General features: G+C 44.9%; 1 protein-coding gene across 1 annotated transcript in view; it reads left to right on the top strand.

The window, feature by feature from the left end:
* Positions 1-10,121: 10,121 nt before the first annotated feature.
* FAM120A (family with sequence similarity 120 member A) overlaps positions 10,122-14,090 on the top strand; it is a 50,498-nt gene continuing 46,529 nt past the window's right edge. The window contains exon 1 of the mRNA XM_079964981.1: positions 10,122-11,167. Coding sequence (XP_079821107.1) covers positions 10,694-11,167 — 474 coding nt within the window. The 5' untranslated portion in view covers positions 10,122-10,693. The remainder of the gene's footprint in view (positions 11,168-14,090) is intronic.

Raw genomic sequence — 14,090 nt, 5'->3', positions numbered from 1 at the left:
GTAATATTGTCAGCTTGTTCCATTTCAGTGTTCCATCTCTATTTTTAATTGCTGAATAGCTCTTTCTTTCTTTTTTGCAACGAAGGGGTGGGGATCAAGGAAACCCATAATTAAAACACCCCTATAAGGGCGAATCACCCATTATGTCTCAGCCACAATGAAGAGAAGGCAAGAAGATGTAAGAGGAAGTGTCTAAATAACGCTGAAGGAGATCTTAGCTGAATAGGATGGACTTCTTCAGGAAACCATATAAAAGTGTCATCAAAATTCTTTTACTTTCCAGATGTTTTCAACATGGAGTTTCAGAAAGTGCTTTCAGTTTTTCATTAGTGTGAATGCTGTGTCATTGATTCAAATATGTTAACTTTGACTTTACCCTTACCAGCTTGATATAAAGCCATACTAATTATTTTCCTCGTGTGCCATTGCAAACATGCATTACAAAATGACTATTTAATATATATCTAAATCTGGAGGAAGAGGAAACATTTTGTATACACTCCTGCTACTTTTCTTGGGGCAATTTTTATTTCCTTAGCAATGAAATATTTATCCTGGGGCATCTGGAGACAGATGTGAAGTATACAGGAATAAGAAGACAGTACGTTGATATTGCAGTGATAAACTGTGTGCAGCCGCAATGCCTGCTAGCATCCGAAGCTAAATCTAGGCCATGTGGCTGAAAGTTATCAACCATGATATTGGAAGCAGTTACAGGAGAGGATGATAGTTCTGACTTTGGCATCCATCACTGACTGCGCTGAAATGCCATTATTCATCAGGGAACGAGCCTTCTCTCTTTTTCAGGCTTAAAGTGGGTTTTATCCATGAACATGGCTGTCATTACTTTTATTATTTATAAAGTGCCATTGGCAGGGTTTTGTTGTTTTTTAAAGGCAGCTACTCAACAAAGTTTAAAATATAAAACTAGATAAGGAAGAGAGGCAACAAATTGAAAGTGTAACAGGAAGAAGATAAAAGTTACATGTTTGTGATAGCTCAAATCCCAGGGCTGTGAGTTCAAATCCTACGTTGGGCAAAATATTCCTGCATTGCGGGGGATTGGACTGGATGACCCTTGCGGTCCTTTCAAATTTTATGATTCCATGAAAGACAGTGAACGAATGTGGGTCTGTGGACATGAGATCACTGTGGTGTACCAGTTAAGGTGCTGAGCTGGAACCCAGGAGGCCAGGGTTCAAACTGCTACTCATTTATGAAGCTCACCATTTATTTATTTTGTAAAATTAATACAAGGCTTGATTGTATTGATTGTCAAACAAACCAACAAACAAAGCCATTTCCAAAAATATAAAATAGTAAAATCAAGGGGGGAAATAGAACCATACTTTAAAACACACAAAAGCTAAAATACTAAAACAGATTAAAATTACTGCGATTTCCTTAGCGTCTGGGTAGGCTTGTCTAAAGAAGAGTGTGTTTAGCAGGTGCCAAAAAGAGCACAGTGAAGTCCTTCTCCATCTCAGTAGGCAAGAAGTGTAGGGGCCACCACACAAATGATCAAGTACTTATTCATGAGGAACAGGTATAGCATGGCGTATGTGTCTCATAGCTTAGCCAACTCAGGGAGTTGTTGTGAGGATCAAATGTGGAAGCTGGAGAGCCATGTGCACCACCTTCAGCTCTTTGGAGGAAAGATATGATAAAATTTTGTCGTCTGCCATATAATTTGGAATGTTGTTAGTTTGTTACATTTTCTTAAGATATTGCAACCAAATATTACATGATGGTTCCTGAGATCAAGAAGCAGGTTTTTGTCTGTGTTTGGATATGACTGGGAGCCATGTTGAATCAAGGTGGCAGAATACACATTGTAAAATTGCAGTGATTTAAACAACTAGTTTCAAAATTGCACTTTTGGGAGTTTCTGAGTATAGCCATGGAACATTGCTTACAATAGTGCTACTAATACATAAATAAGTAATATGGTCTTAGGAGACCACTTAATATTTTTTTCTGCTTGTTTTTAATTCTTTTTTTATTGGTTCTTTCATTTCTGATGCTGCATTTTTTGTATTACAATTTGAATAGAATAAAATAAAGGTAAAAGCTATTGAAAAGCAGCAAATCTGTGAAATGATTAAAAGTGGCAAAGCCTAAGCATCCTGTTTGTGACATGACAGCCATAAGGGAGAATCTGCAAATGTGAAGGAACAACAGGCAATTTATAGGCAGCAAGATTTTGAAAGTGAAGGTCGCCGGTTTACAAAATGGAACAAGAACCATGAGAAAGCCTTGAAGGCAATGGTGAGGAAAAAAATGCAATATATATGGGGATATGTAACTATTAAACTTAGTCAGGAAATGCTTGATAAACTGTTTAATTAGCAAGGAAAGGAAAGCTGACCACTGTGCTGTGAAAAAGGTGTAAAAGTTCTGCGAGACAAAGGTAGACAGGCAAATGTTGTGGAAATCAAGACAACAGAAGACTTTTGTACTACAGAAGGCTCTGATGGTAAAACTGCAGATACAGACACATGGGCATAGCCAGGATATTTGTTGGGGGGGGGGCAGGCCTTTTGTGGGGGGGGGGGGCAGAACCTCAGTTAGCTAAGTATTTTTATGGATTTTTTTTTATTTAGGGTGGGTAGTTGCCCCTCCCTGCCCCCCTCCTTGGCTACGCCCATGTACAGACAGGAAGGGTTTTTTAAAGTTAGGGAGCAAGAAATGGCTTGGAGAGCATTATTTCCTACAAGGTATTTGTATTTATCATAGAGGGGGCAAGAGTCATTACTTTTTTCCCTCATGTGTCAACATTGGGGTAGAGAGTTGGTGACCACATAACTGAAGGCAAATTTTAGTAAGTAGAAAGATATATGTTAATGTCTTGCTTAAAAAGCAAGGGGAGCAGCAACAACATCCCTCAGATGAAAATAGGGACATTTCTCACTCCCCCCGACTGACCCTCTTCACCACCATCTATTTTTGGTTCCCCTGCCCACAGAGCATTTCCTATTGGACGAAGGGCGAATGCCATGAATACTGCACCAATGGGACACAGCATACACACCCTCCATTCTGAGAAAACTGCTTAAGCCTGATTTTATTTGATTTCATTTCATTCTTTGGTAGATTTACGAAAAGCAAAGCAAACACCAATAAATACATTTTAGGAAGGAGCAAGATTAGGCACAGATGCACAAAGCATTTTAAAAAAATCATCATCATCATCAAACCATTATTGGCATGACATGCAAACATTCAGAATAAATAGGCAGTGCGATCTCGTCACCATTTCAACATTACAGTCATTTGCCAAAGGGAAGAAGAGGAGAGCAATCTATTTTATCTCTGTGGGTCTCCAGCAAGGGCAGGATCCTGTAGCGTACTTCGGCGACAAAAAATCAAATAGAGGAATTTAGCTACTGTCTTGGTGAGCTCCTGATCTCTCACCTGTAATAAGAAGCGTATAACCTCTGTCTCTGGTTTCCATGTTGGAATACATAGATGGTCTAGGAATTGTTGGTGGAGGTCATAATACCTTTTACATTTAACGGCCATGTGAGCTAGAGTTTCCACCAGGTGGGCAATGCATGGGCAGATTCTATCTCCTTCTGCCATACCCACAAACCTACCCCAAAGGAGGTTAGAAGGATTAGAATTGAACCTAGCCAGCAAAAAAGCCCTTTCTTTTTGCGGGTTAAACAAAAATTGTAAATAATTAAGGTTAAATTCCTGCGCCCAAGAGAGTCGAAAATAAAGAGGGGAACATGTTTTTTCCGCAGCTGAGATTAATTCCTGGCGATCTATGTCCCACAGCCTGGTTTTTAACATGGCCTTGGTGATTGGGAAAGCCACAGTGCCCAGGAGATCCTCTGAAAGCCCAAATTGCTGTATCTTTGTGCAAAACAGTTGTAGCCCTGGGGAAGGGAAGGTGTCTGACAGAACTTCACTAAGTAAAGTATCTTTGTCTGCTGAAAAACAAATGTTTAGCCAGCATAAAAAATAATCAAGATTCCTTGCGCTCCGCTATGCTCCCTGTTTCTTCCCGTCCAGGACAGCCCTGCCCTCTTCCTACCGCTCAGAGCCAGCACATCATGTGGGACAGGGCCTCATTGGTGGCAGCCTCTCCTCCCTGCCCGCTTTTCAACAGCTGCTACAAACTGCCCAAGGGGGAGGCTGGCAGCAGCAGCAGCAGCTGTGGAAAGGTAACAGGATTCCCCCTCGCAGCCACTGCTTGGGACAAGCACTGACTTATCCTCCTCCTTGAGCTCAGCGGAAGGGAAATAGGGACATTCTGGGATCAAATCAGAAGCCAGGGTGGCTTTCGTAATTCCGGGACAGTCCCTGGAAAAGTGGGACACTTGGAAGGGTATGCAACACGGCCAAATGGGTCTTTTGAAGGGAGATGTTCCAAATCTTAGGGGTAGGACATATGGGAAAGGGGCTTTGCATGCAGAAAGTTCCACAAATTGCAGGTGCCGTTTGGCCTCAGTCATTGTACTAGCCAGGGGCAGTGTTTTCCAACTACTACACTAGCGAGTTCTCTCTGCTGAGCTGTTCTTTCCTATCCTGTGTTCCATATTTTTGTAGCTAAGGACTTATACATGCATTTGCTTATTTCATGCAACATCCCAGTCCATTTTCCTGTTGTGCCGTGTCTCTTCAGATTGTAAGACCAGGGGCTTTTATTTAGTGGGCATTCTGAGATAAAAAATATTTATGTAAAATACTATGATTACTAGCCAGTCAACATGAACAGCATATTTTTACTGTGTATGTATAGTCATGCTATAATTGAGTTTAGGAACAATTTTGCATTGTTTTATTTCCTAGCTCTAAAATACAATATATTGAAATATTAACAACAAAAATACAATACTTCACCAGCAACAGAACATACTAGGCTTATCGATGTTTGGGAAAATTCCTGTAATGTTTTTAGCTACTTATGTTTCAAACTTCAATTAAAATTTTCCATATTTGCACAATTTAGTGGTCCTCTCTGTGTACTCGTTTAGATATGGCAGCCATTTTGTGCTATGCCACATTTTTACAGCAGCCATTTTGTAATATGCCATGTTCCCCCCAATGGCAACCATTTCATGACTGATGCCCAAGGCACATTTTCAGAATTCTGAATTTGCCCATGGAGCCAGAAAGGTTAGCAAACCTCTTGCATAGGCAATACTAAGCTAGATGGATCAATAGTCAGACTCAGTGTAAGGAACATTTCTGTGTTCCATGAATCAGAAGACCCTGCCTCATGTGCTTAGCACTGCCCTAAACTTCATGGATTATAGCGGGGGGAAATTAGACCTATGCTTTACTCACATTTTGAGAGCAATAGACCTTATTAGTACTGAATTCTGGCAACATTATACCCACATATGTACAATCGCCAGTTTTTAAAGATTAAGTGATCAAGTTTTTTGTTTTGTTTTATAAAAAATACTCTCACAAGTGAAAAATAACACCAAACAACTCTTTATTATTAATGGGGTTCTCACAAATTTCATGTATGAGGGGATTGCAAAGAGGCTGTAGCACAAATGTGCCAGCCATGCTCCAACAGCACTGCCAATTCAGTGGCAGTGTGCAGGGGCCCTACATTCACACTAATGTGTGGCTCTTTCACATATGCATGTCCCACTTTTCCACACGTGCTTTCAACACATGGGTTTTATGTGCATCCCTTTATCTTTGTAGTTTATGGCACATCACATATATATTTCACTCAAATTCTAATGATGCAAGTTAAAACCACCTCCAGCAGCAGAAAACTTCCTAACTAGAGAGTCAAATCAAGCTAACGACATATTGTATTGCTTCCTTTATCGAGTCAAAAGGTGCATTTATCATATTCAGCTGATAAAAGTGGTGATAAATGTACTTTATATCCAGATGAAAGATTGGTTACCAACATAGTCAGTAGTAACTTACGAATTTTCCATCTTAAAAAGAATATCGTTCACTTCAGAAAAGCTCTCATTTTTCTCCCTGTTGCAGGAACAATGCCAAGAAGAAAAATAGTAATTTTATCCATAACTCAGGGATGAAGAAACCGTGGCCAATCAAATGCTGTTGAACTGCAACTCCCATCATGGCTGACTACTGGCCATGTGGGTTGATGCGAGTTGGGAGTCCGCTGGAGTCCCTCTAGAGCAGTGTTTCCCAACCTTGTGCCTCCAGCTGTTTTTGAACTACAACTCCCATCATCCCTGACTAGCAAGACCAGTGGCAACAGCTGGAGGCACAAGGTTGGGAAACACTGCTCTAGAGGGCCACAAGTTCCCCATCCCTATCTTTTCTCCACTGACTCTCTTCCTGAATATACTCTAGTTACCTTTGCTTTTGGAATTCTACAGTCCTCAGGTTCATGGCTGTAAAACCATTACCCTACCCCTTTCTCCTGGAATGCCCTCCTACACCACCTGTGATTCTACCTCCATCCTCCTTTTCCAGGCTGAAAATTCCCATGATGCCCTTACTTAACCCCAGCTCCTGAAGTCTTTATCCTCTTATCACAATAAAATCAAGGCCATTGTCTCTCCACGCATTCATATATTGTTGCCCTTCAGATACCTGTCCCTACAATCTTACTGCAGTATTAAAAGATTATAAGCTCCTGGGCAATGATCTGCCTTTTTTTTTTTTTTTAATGTTGCAAACGGCAGTGTGATGCTTGCTGCTTTGTAGGAGGTGGTAGCGTGGCTACTCCTGGAAGAAAAACCACCAGAACCAGATAGTATTTATCAACTACCATCTGGTCACATACTCCCTTTTGGGGCAATGTACTGGACAGTAGCATAGTGATATAGTTGCAGGCATTCTTAGAGGAAACAGATTATCTAGCCTCTTTCTAATCTTGGTTGAGACTTGGGTTCAGGACTGAGTCTGCCACAGTCACCCCGGTGGATGGTCTTTATCAGAAGGGGGCTGCTCAATCTGTCATCAGCTTTTGAATCCATCAACTATGGTTTCCAGAGATTGTATCACGGACACTGTTGTGCATCGTTTCTGGTCTTGGGATACTTCCAGATGATAGCACTGGATGAGTGTCTCTTGTCCACCCAGTTTTGGAATGCCACAGGGTAGTATCATATCTCCAATGTTATTTAGGATCTGTATGAAGCTGCTGGGAACAGTAATTAGGAGATCTGGAGTGATGTGCCATCGCTAATCAGGAATGGCCACGCAGGCCCTGGATCAGTGCCTGGTTGGAGTGATGGGCTGGCTGAGGACTAATAAACTGTGTCTGAATCTTGGCAAGATGGACACTCTGTGGATGGGTGACTTCCAGGTCTGGGAAGTAGACAAGTTGTTTCTCCTCTATGAAGTTACTTTCTTCCAGAAGGAGCAGGTGCATAGTCTGCAAGTGCTCCTAGAACCAGCTCTAGGAGGTGCTTGCTGTACAAAAGTCCTCAGTAGCTAGGACTGCCTTTTACCAGCTTCAACTGGTATGGCAGCTACAGCCATTTCTGGATGAGTATAGCTTGATCACAGTTGTCTTTGCCTAAATAACCACAAGGTTAGGTTACTGGAATTTGCCCTTGAGGTTGGTCCAGAAACTGAAGCTAGAGCAGAACATGGCAACTAGGTTGCTTGTGAGGGCAAACTATTCCCAGCATGTAACATCTTTTTTAATGGAATTTACACTGGCTGGCAATCTGCTATCAGGTAAAGTTTAATGTTTTGGTAACAACATGAAAGACCCTACACAGGACCAGGTTACTTGAGAGACCACTCTATTCCTTGTATACCCAGGAGGTCACAACATTCTGCAGGGGTTTCTCCTTTTAAGTCCTTAAAATATCAGAAGCCCATTCCACAGTAACTTGGGGCAGGGTTTCAGTGTGGCTGCTCTTGTTCTGTAGAACATCCCTGTTAAGATATGACAGATAAGACATGGAACAGCAAATATGTTTTTGTTTCAACATGTTTTTTTCAGATGAAAAGTTCTCAGCCTTATTTTGTATTGTTTTTAAACCCATCTTCAGGTTTTTTTTTGGTACTGTTTCAAAACTATTTTATGTGTTTATTTGATGTGTAATAATAATAATAATAATAATAATAATAATAATAATTTATTCCTAGATGCCAGAAATTCCAAGTAGGAATAGTGGTGTTGCACTCAGATTCTGCTTGCAGACTTCCATTGACAACTGGTTGGACACAGTAAGAATGCTGGCCTGGATGGCCCTTTGGTCTGATCTAGCAGGACTCTTCTTAGGTATTTATCATGTATTTCTTTTGAAGAAAAGCAGCTACTGTTTTGCTGTATCATCTCCAGTCTCCTTCACTTCCACACACATTTATTCTCTATCAATTTGCTTCAACTTCTCATCATTGACTTTTTAATATCGTCCCTCCCCTCCCTTGCTTTTCAATTTAAAGCTTCTTTGAGATGCTTTTTTCTCCTTCAGTTATCAACCAGATTCCTTTATATTTACCCACTGAACATGTGGTTTACAGGTGTGATATGGAGTTATTCTCTTTCAGGTTCACCTAGCTAGCTTCTTTCCAGTCTGGCCTCCATCCCCTATATTTCACTGAATTATCTTAAATGAACATTTAAAATAAGGTGAGAATCAGGGTTCCCCTGCTCACTAGAATTGATATATGAAGTGCCTATTATCTGAACAGTCAGAAAGAGGTAACAACTTCTGCTGACTTTTCCTTTTGAGCATTTAGTAAACTATAGTAATGTAGGTGACCTACCTGCTATAAATGCTGTTAACAGTATAAATAATATTAAAGTTATTTTGTTCAAAATGTCTTAGATATGGCAGCCCCCTTTATGTCACTTTTATTTCTGGCAGTGCAGAGCTGGAACCATATCAAGAGTACAATTCAGTAAATTGAAGTCCCTCCCCCAAGCTTTTTTATTTCTGTGGGAGATATGTATACTCCAATCCTGTGCAGTTATTTGTGCTTAAGACTATTGAAACAATGGTACATAGAATCAGGCAGCCAAGCACATATTTGCAGCTCATAAGGAGGTTTTACGTTCATGGTTTTAATCATATGGCAAGGTCTGGGCCTTGACCAATGAGTTTTAATATGTAAAAGGGCACACAGTCATTACATCTAGATAGATTCTGACTTGACCTTAGGAACCCATCAATCCCTGTTTAATAAGCGGTGAAAATTAGTATCATCGCTTGCTAAAATATGAGCCATTTCACACTTCATACAAAGCACAGAGAGTACCCCTGAACAAGGAAGTGCAGCCACTAACTGCTCCCTGACTAATGTACCTTTATATGACACATGCATTTGTCATCCTTTAAATTTGTAGCAATACATCTAAAAAGGCAATACGTGAAATGTTCCTGCGAGAGTTGTCTGGTTCTCTTGGTGGTGACTGGTGAGAGGATAACAACCTGATCTTATGGGAGTGATACCGGTCTCCTTTTATTGACATCTGTCTGACACATCCTTGTGTGGGCCCCTGAATACCACTCGACAGCACTGCACATGCCAATCCTAGTATGTGGTATATAGTGCAGTCCAAGCACGCAGGAAAGGCACTGTGGCACCTTAAAAGACCGGCGTGGGTTAGCTGGTGTGTACGCCCATAAAAGCACTAAGTCTTCAAGGTGGCAACCTTATCCATATTTACGCTGGGGGGTGGAGTGGGAGTAAGCCTCAGCGAGCAAAATGGGGGCTTCCTCTCGTGTAAATGAGCGTAGGGTTGTGTCGCAACGTGTCCGAAGCTTCCTGTCTGTGTCCGGGGCGAACACCCCACCCGCCTGGCTGTGGCTGCGTGTCCCCCTCGCCAGTGCCAGATTCGAACCCCTCCCCGCGCGCGGGCGCCGCTTCCTCCTCCCGCCGCCGTCTTTCCGCCGCGAGCCCCCTCCCCTCGCCTCCTCCCCGGCAGCCCCCGCTTCCCTCCCCTCGCAAGCCCCCCTCCCTCCATTTCCGCTTGCGAGGCCCTTCCCGGTCCAATCCTCCGCTTCGCCTTCTTCCCGCCTGCCCTGCCGTGCGCATGCCTGTGTTATGCAACAGGCCCCGGCATCCGAGTGGGTCCCAGCTGCAGGGGCGGCGGCGGCGGCGGCGGCGGTGGCCGCTTGGGTAGCAGGCCGGGTCGAGGGCGGCGGGCGCCAGAAGGGAGAGGGGGGAGGCGGCCCGGCCAGCCCTCCCTTCCCGCTAGGCGGAGTGGAGAGGCCGGGGGGCGGCGCCCTGCCTTGGTCCCGCTTGCCGCCCAGCAAGGCGGGCGGGCGGTGTGAGCGGCTCCGCTTGCCCGGGCCAAGTCCCGCCTGTTCCGCGACGGCGAGTGGGTTGGCTTCCTGCGCCGTGTGCCGCTGCCCCCTTCCTCTCCTTTCCCTTCCCTTCCTCCTCCTCCTCCTCGCCGTCCTCCCTCCCCTCCCGCGCTCTCTCTCTTTTCCCTCCCTTCCTCCCTTCCCCCGGCAGGCAGTAGGAGCCGCAGCGGCAGCAGCCCGGATCCCCTGAGCCATGGCGCTGTGAGAGCAGCACATGGCGGCCGCAGCAGCCATGAGCCCCCCACGAACCCACACAACTCCCCCCTGAAGAGCCGCCGTGCAACTGCAGCAGCAGCCAGACCAAACAGCCCGCCCCGTCTTAGTCGGATCACATTGGCCATCACTTCCCACCCCGCAACTCTTCGCTCCTGCCTCGCCCGGGCCGCTCGCTCTGCACCGCCGCCGCCGCCGCCGCCGCCTCCAGCAAGCCAAGTCCGGTCCCTGCCGCCGCCGCCGCCGCCGCCGCCATGGGAGTGCAAGGCTTCCAGGACTACATCGAGAAACACTGCCCCAGCGCCGTGGTGCCGGTGGAGCTGCAGAAGCTGGCCCGGGGCAGCCTGGTGGGTGGCGGCCGCCAGAGGCCCCCGCAGACCCCGCTGCGCCTCCTCATCGACGCCGACAACTGCCTGCACCGGCTCTACGGCGGCTTCTACACGGACTGGGTGAGCGGCGGCCAGTGGAACCACATGCTGGGCTACTTGGCGGCGCTGGCCAAGGCCTGCTTCAACGGCAACATCGAGCTCTTCGTCTTCTTCAACGGCGCCTTGGAAAAGGCCCGGCTCCACGAGTGGGTGAAGCGGCAGGGCAACGAGCGCCAGACCGCCCAGCAGATCGTCAGCCACGTCCAGAACAAGGGCACCCCGCCGCCCAAGGTCTGGTTCCTGCCGCCCGTCTGCATGGCGCACTGCATCCGCCTGGCCCTCATCCGCTTCCACATCAAGGTAAGCAGCAGCAGCAGCAGCAGCAGCAGGCGGCCCAGGAGGCCTGGGCTCGGGCGCTAGGGGCTGCTGTCCACACTGCCCCGCCGGCCCCTGCCTTGCCCCTCCTGGCCAGCCCCACGTTGCGCCAGCGCCCCCTTGCATCTTCTCCCCTGCCCGAGTGCCCCTTTTCCTCTGCCACCTTGCGGCCCCCTCCTTTGGGTTGGCCATTTCTGCACTCTCTTGCCATCTCCCCCCCCCCCGCGCTGGCCCACACTAATAGGGGCTCTTCCCTGGTCCCCCCCCCCGGGCTCCTCTGGCATCAGGGCGCCCAAGAACCGGTGCCCAACTCCGGGGCTGCTTTTCCTTGCCATTGAAGTGCCAGGTTTTCCTCTCCTGGGTTCTTCGCAGCTCCAGTGGGGTTGGGGGGGTCTTTTTTTTGGTGTTTGGAGGGGGAGAGGAGGGGCAGCACTCTTAAGATGGCAGCAGGTTTTGCCCTCTTGGTTGTGGCTTGACGGAGTTCAGAGGGAGGGAATCTGTGTCTCTCCATATCCGCAAAATGTCGTCAAAAGCTGGCGGTGTCGGCGGCTTGGGCGGGGAGAGGAGGTGCGGCGAGTTTCCTGGGAGCAAGCGGGCTCCCCGCGGGCCATTAATAGCCGCCCGAGAGGGGCCAAAAAGTTTCTGCCGCTTCGAGGTTGGCCGGGGGTCTCCCCCTCCCGCCAAGAGGCCTTAAGTCGCCTCCGCGCCTCCTCCTTAGCAGGGTGCCTTGAGCTGGCAAAGGGGAGGACTTCGTAAGCGCCCTGATGTCCTCAATCTCTACGGGGATTTTTCTATTTATACATACCTGTCAGGCTTTGAAAACCAGATGAGGGTGATCTGGAACATCCGAAGGCTCCCATCCACTATCATAGATGTCCTAATGAATAGCAAAGGCTAAACTGGGAGATGCAATCATAATTTCGTTTTTCCAGCGTTCCTGAGGCTGAATTCTCCACTGCTGGTTTTGTGAGCACTTTTGCCTTTATGCATCCCCCTCCGCTCCTCTTTCCTCCCCCCCCCCCATCTCAGGATCCATTTCTTTCCCCACCCCATAAAATGGGAAGAAGGAGAGATTGGTGCTCTCCCCTAGCCTTGTCTGATGGAGAATTTGAAGATGGGCAGGTAGCAAAATGAATCTGTAGCACTTGTGCTCCAGAGCCACCCTAATTAATGCTTTGAAGTTTGAGCAGTTCTGCTCATCTTCAAAACTCCAGCGAGGTGTGTTCTGACTCCATGTTGTTTGGGAGGCCATTGTTCTGATCACTCGGATTTATAAAATGTCCCTTGCAAGCTAGCAGCCAGTCTTCTGGAAACAGACTCAATTCAAATCCTAGCCATTTCTTTTTGAAAAGTACAATCACTTCTGCATCTTGACTCAACTGTAAGTGAAATGTTTGAGGGGCTTTAGACACAAGTTTGCCAAGAAAATGAAAGTAAGCAACAAGTTCTTTAACATGATTTACATTTAAAGAGAACCTGCAGCTTGAACTAGCTTTAGGTTTAGCTCTTGCAAAATGACTGCTATACACGTTAAACATACTCTGGTTTCAAATCGTTTTAAACTTCTTACTGTACATGTAAACTGGCAACTGCTGAAAATGAGTAGTGCCTGTAGTTTTAAGCTATACTTAATGTCAAATAATCGATGTCCATTTTATGACAGCACCTCATTTACTTTTTTCTTGTAAAGACAAATATCAAGAGGCAGTAGTATTATTTCATTACGGTTTATTTTATCTTCAGAATAAATTAAGTAGGTAAAAGTGTATAATCCTCAGGATATTCTTCTGCTTGAATTTTTATGAAAAGGAAAAGTATTGAGCACATAGAAAGTAGTGGTACACTTTTTTCAGTTCCGTTGCATAGCATAGCAAATATTTTGTGACCTTCAGAGATGTGCACAGATCTAGAATCAGAGCTTAACGTTATTGTGCTTTTCTGCTGCCCTTTTGGCAGATTAAACCACATCTGTAATCGGGACAAAGGATATTTCTCAGGATGGGGAGAGTTTCTCTAGAAAGAGAAATATTACTATTTTTTAAAAAAGTATGTCATAAAAGTTAAGTTTCAGTAAAGTTAGCTCAGTGAAACTGGAAAAGTAACACTAGAGGCTTGGATTGGGTGATTTTCTGCTGAAAACTTAGGTTTAAGGCCTAGAAATCATCCTGCATTTTTAGAGAGGCAGTGATACTTCAGACAAAGTTGATAGTGGAAGTCCCACCCCTTGTTTCATTTTTAACTGGTAAGAAATTTTATAAGCCTGCAAGTTGACAGATCTAGTGTAATGATTGGCTTACAGGAATGACAGACATGGAAGCGTAGCACTCCTATGAACAAGTTAGATTGTTCTGTTCATGTACGCTTGTTAAATTCATCTGTATGGAAGCAGAAAGCTGTTAAGTGCAACCACACTTTCCTCTGTAACTTAATCGGATGTGACATGCATTTCTAATAAAGGACGAAAGGATTGAGTCTAAAAACTTGTTATCACAAGTAGTTTGTGCTGTGTTGTTGTTTTTTACAGGCCTCATAGGATGAGTTGCTTAGGTTTGAAGAGATGTTTATTGCAATGAATGCTGATACTGCTTTTTAAAATGGCTTGGAGTGTAAAGTTCTGGTTTTATTAGTGATATCTCTTCAAGTTCTAAACTTAAGAATAATCTAGGTTGAGAATTTTATTTCTTTTTAGAGACTATTTCATATTGTAGAGTAGGAAGGGATCCTGAGGGTCATCTAGTTCAACTCTTATCAAGGTGCAACAAATCTTTGTGTTTCTTCACATATTGAAATTTCTGTTACCTTGCTTTTTAGCTTGTTTTAAATATTTGGCAGTGCAACTGTTACTACACATTTTTAATAATACTTCAAAGCAGTATGTATTTTTTTCTAATATGAAAAATAAAACTAC

The sequence above is a fragment of the Podarcis cretensis genome (assembly GCF_951804945.1).
Source record: "Podarcis cretensis genome assembly, chromosome: 2".
NCBI lineage: Eukaryota > Metazoa > Chordata > Lepidosauria > Squamata > Lacertidae > Podarcis > Podarcis cretensis.
The sequence above is the reverse complement of the archived record's forward strand: the minus strand, read 5'-3'. Positions and strand labels throughout refer to the sequence as shown.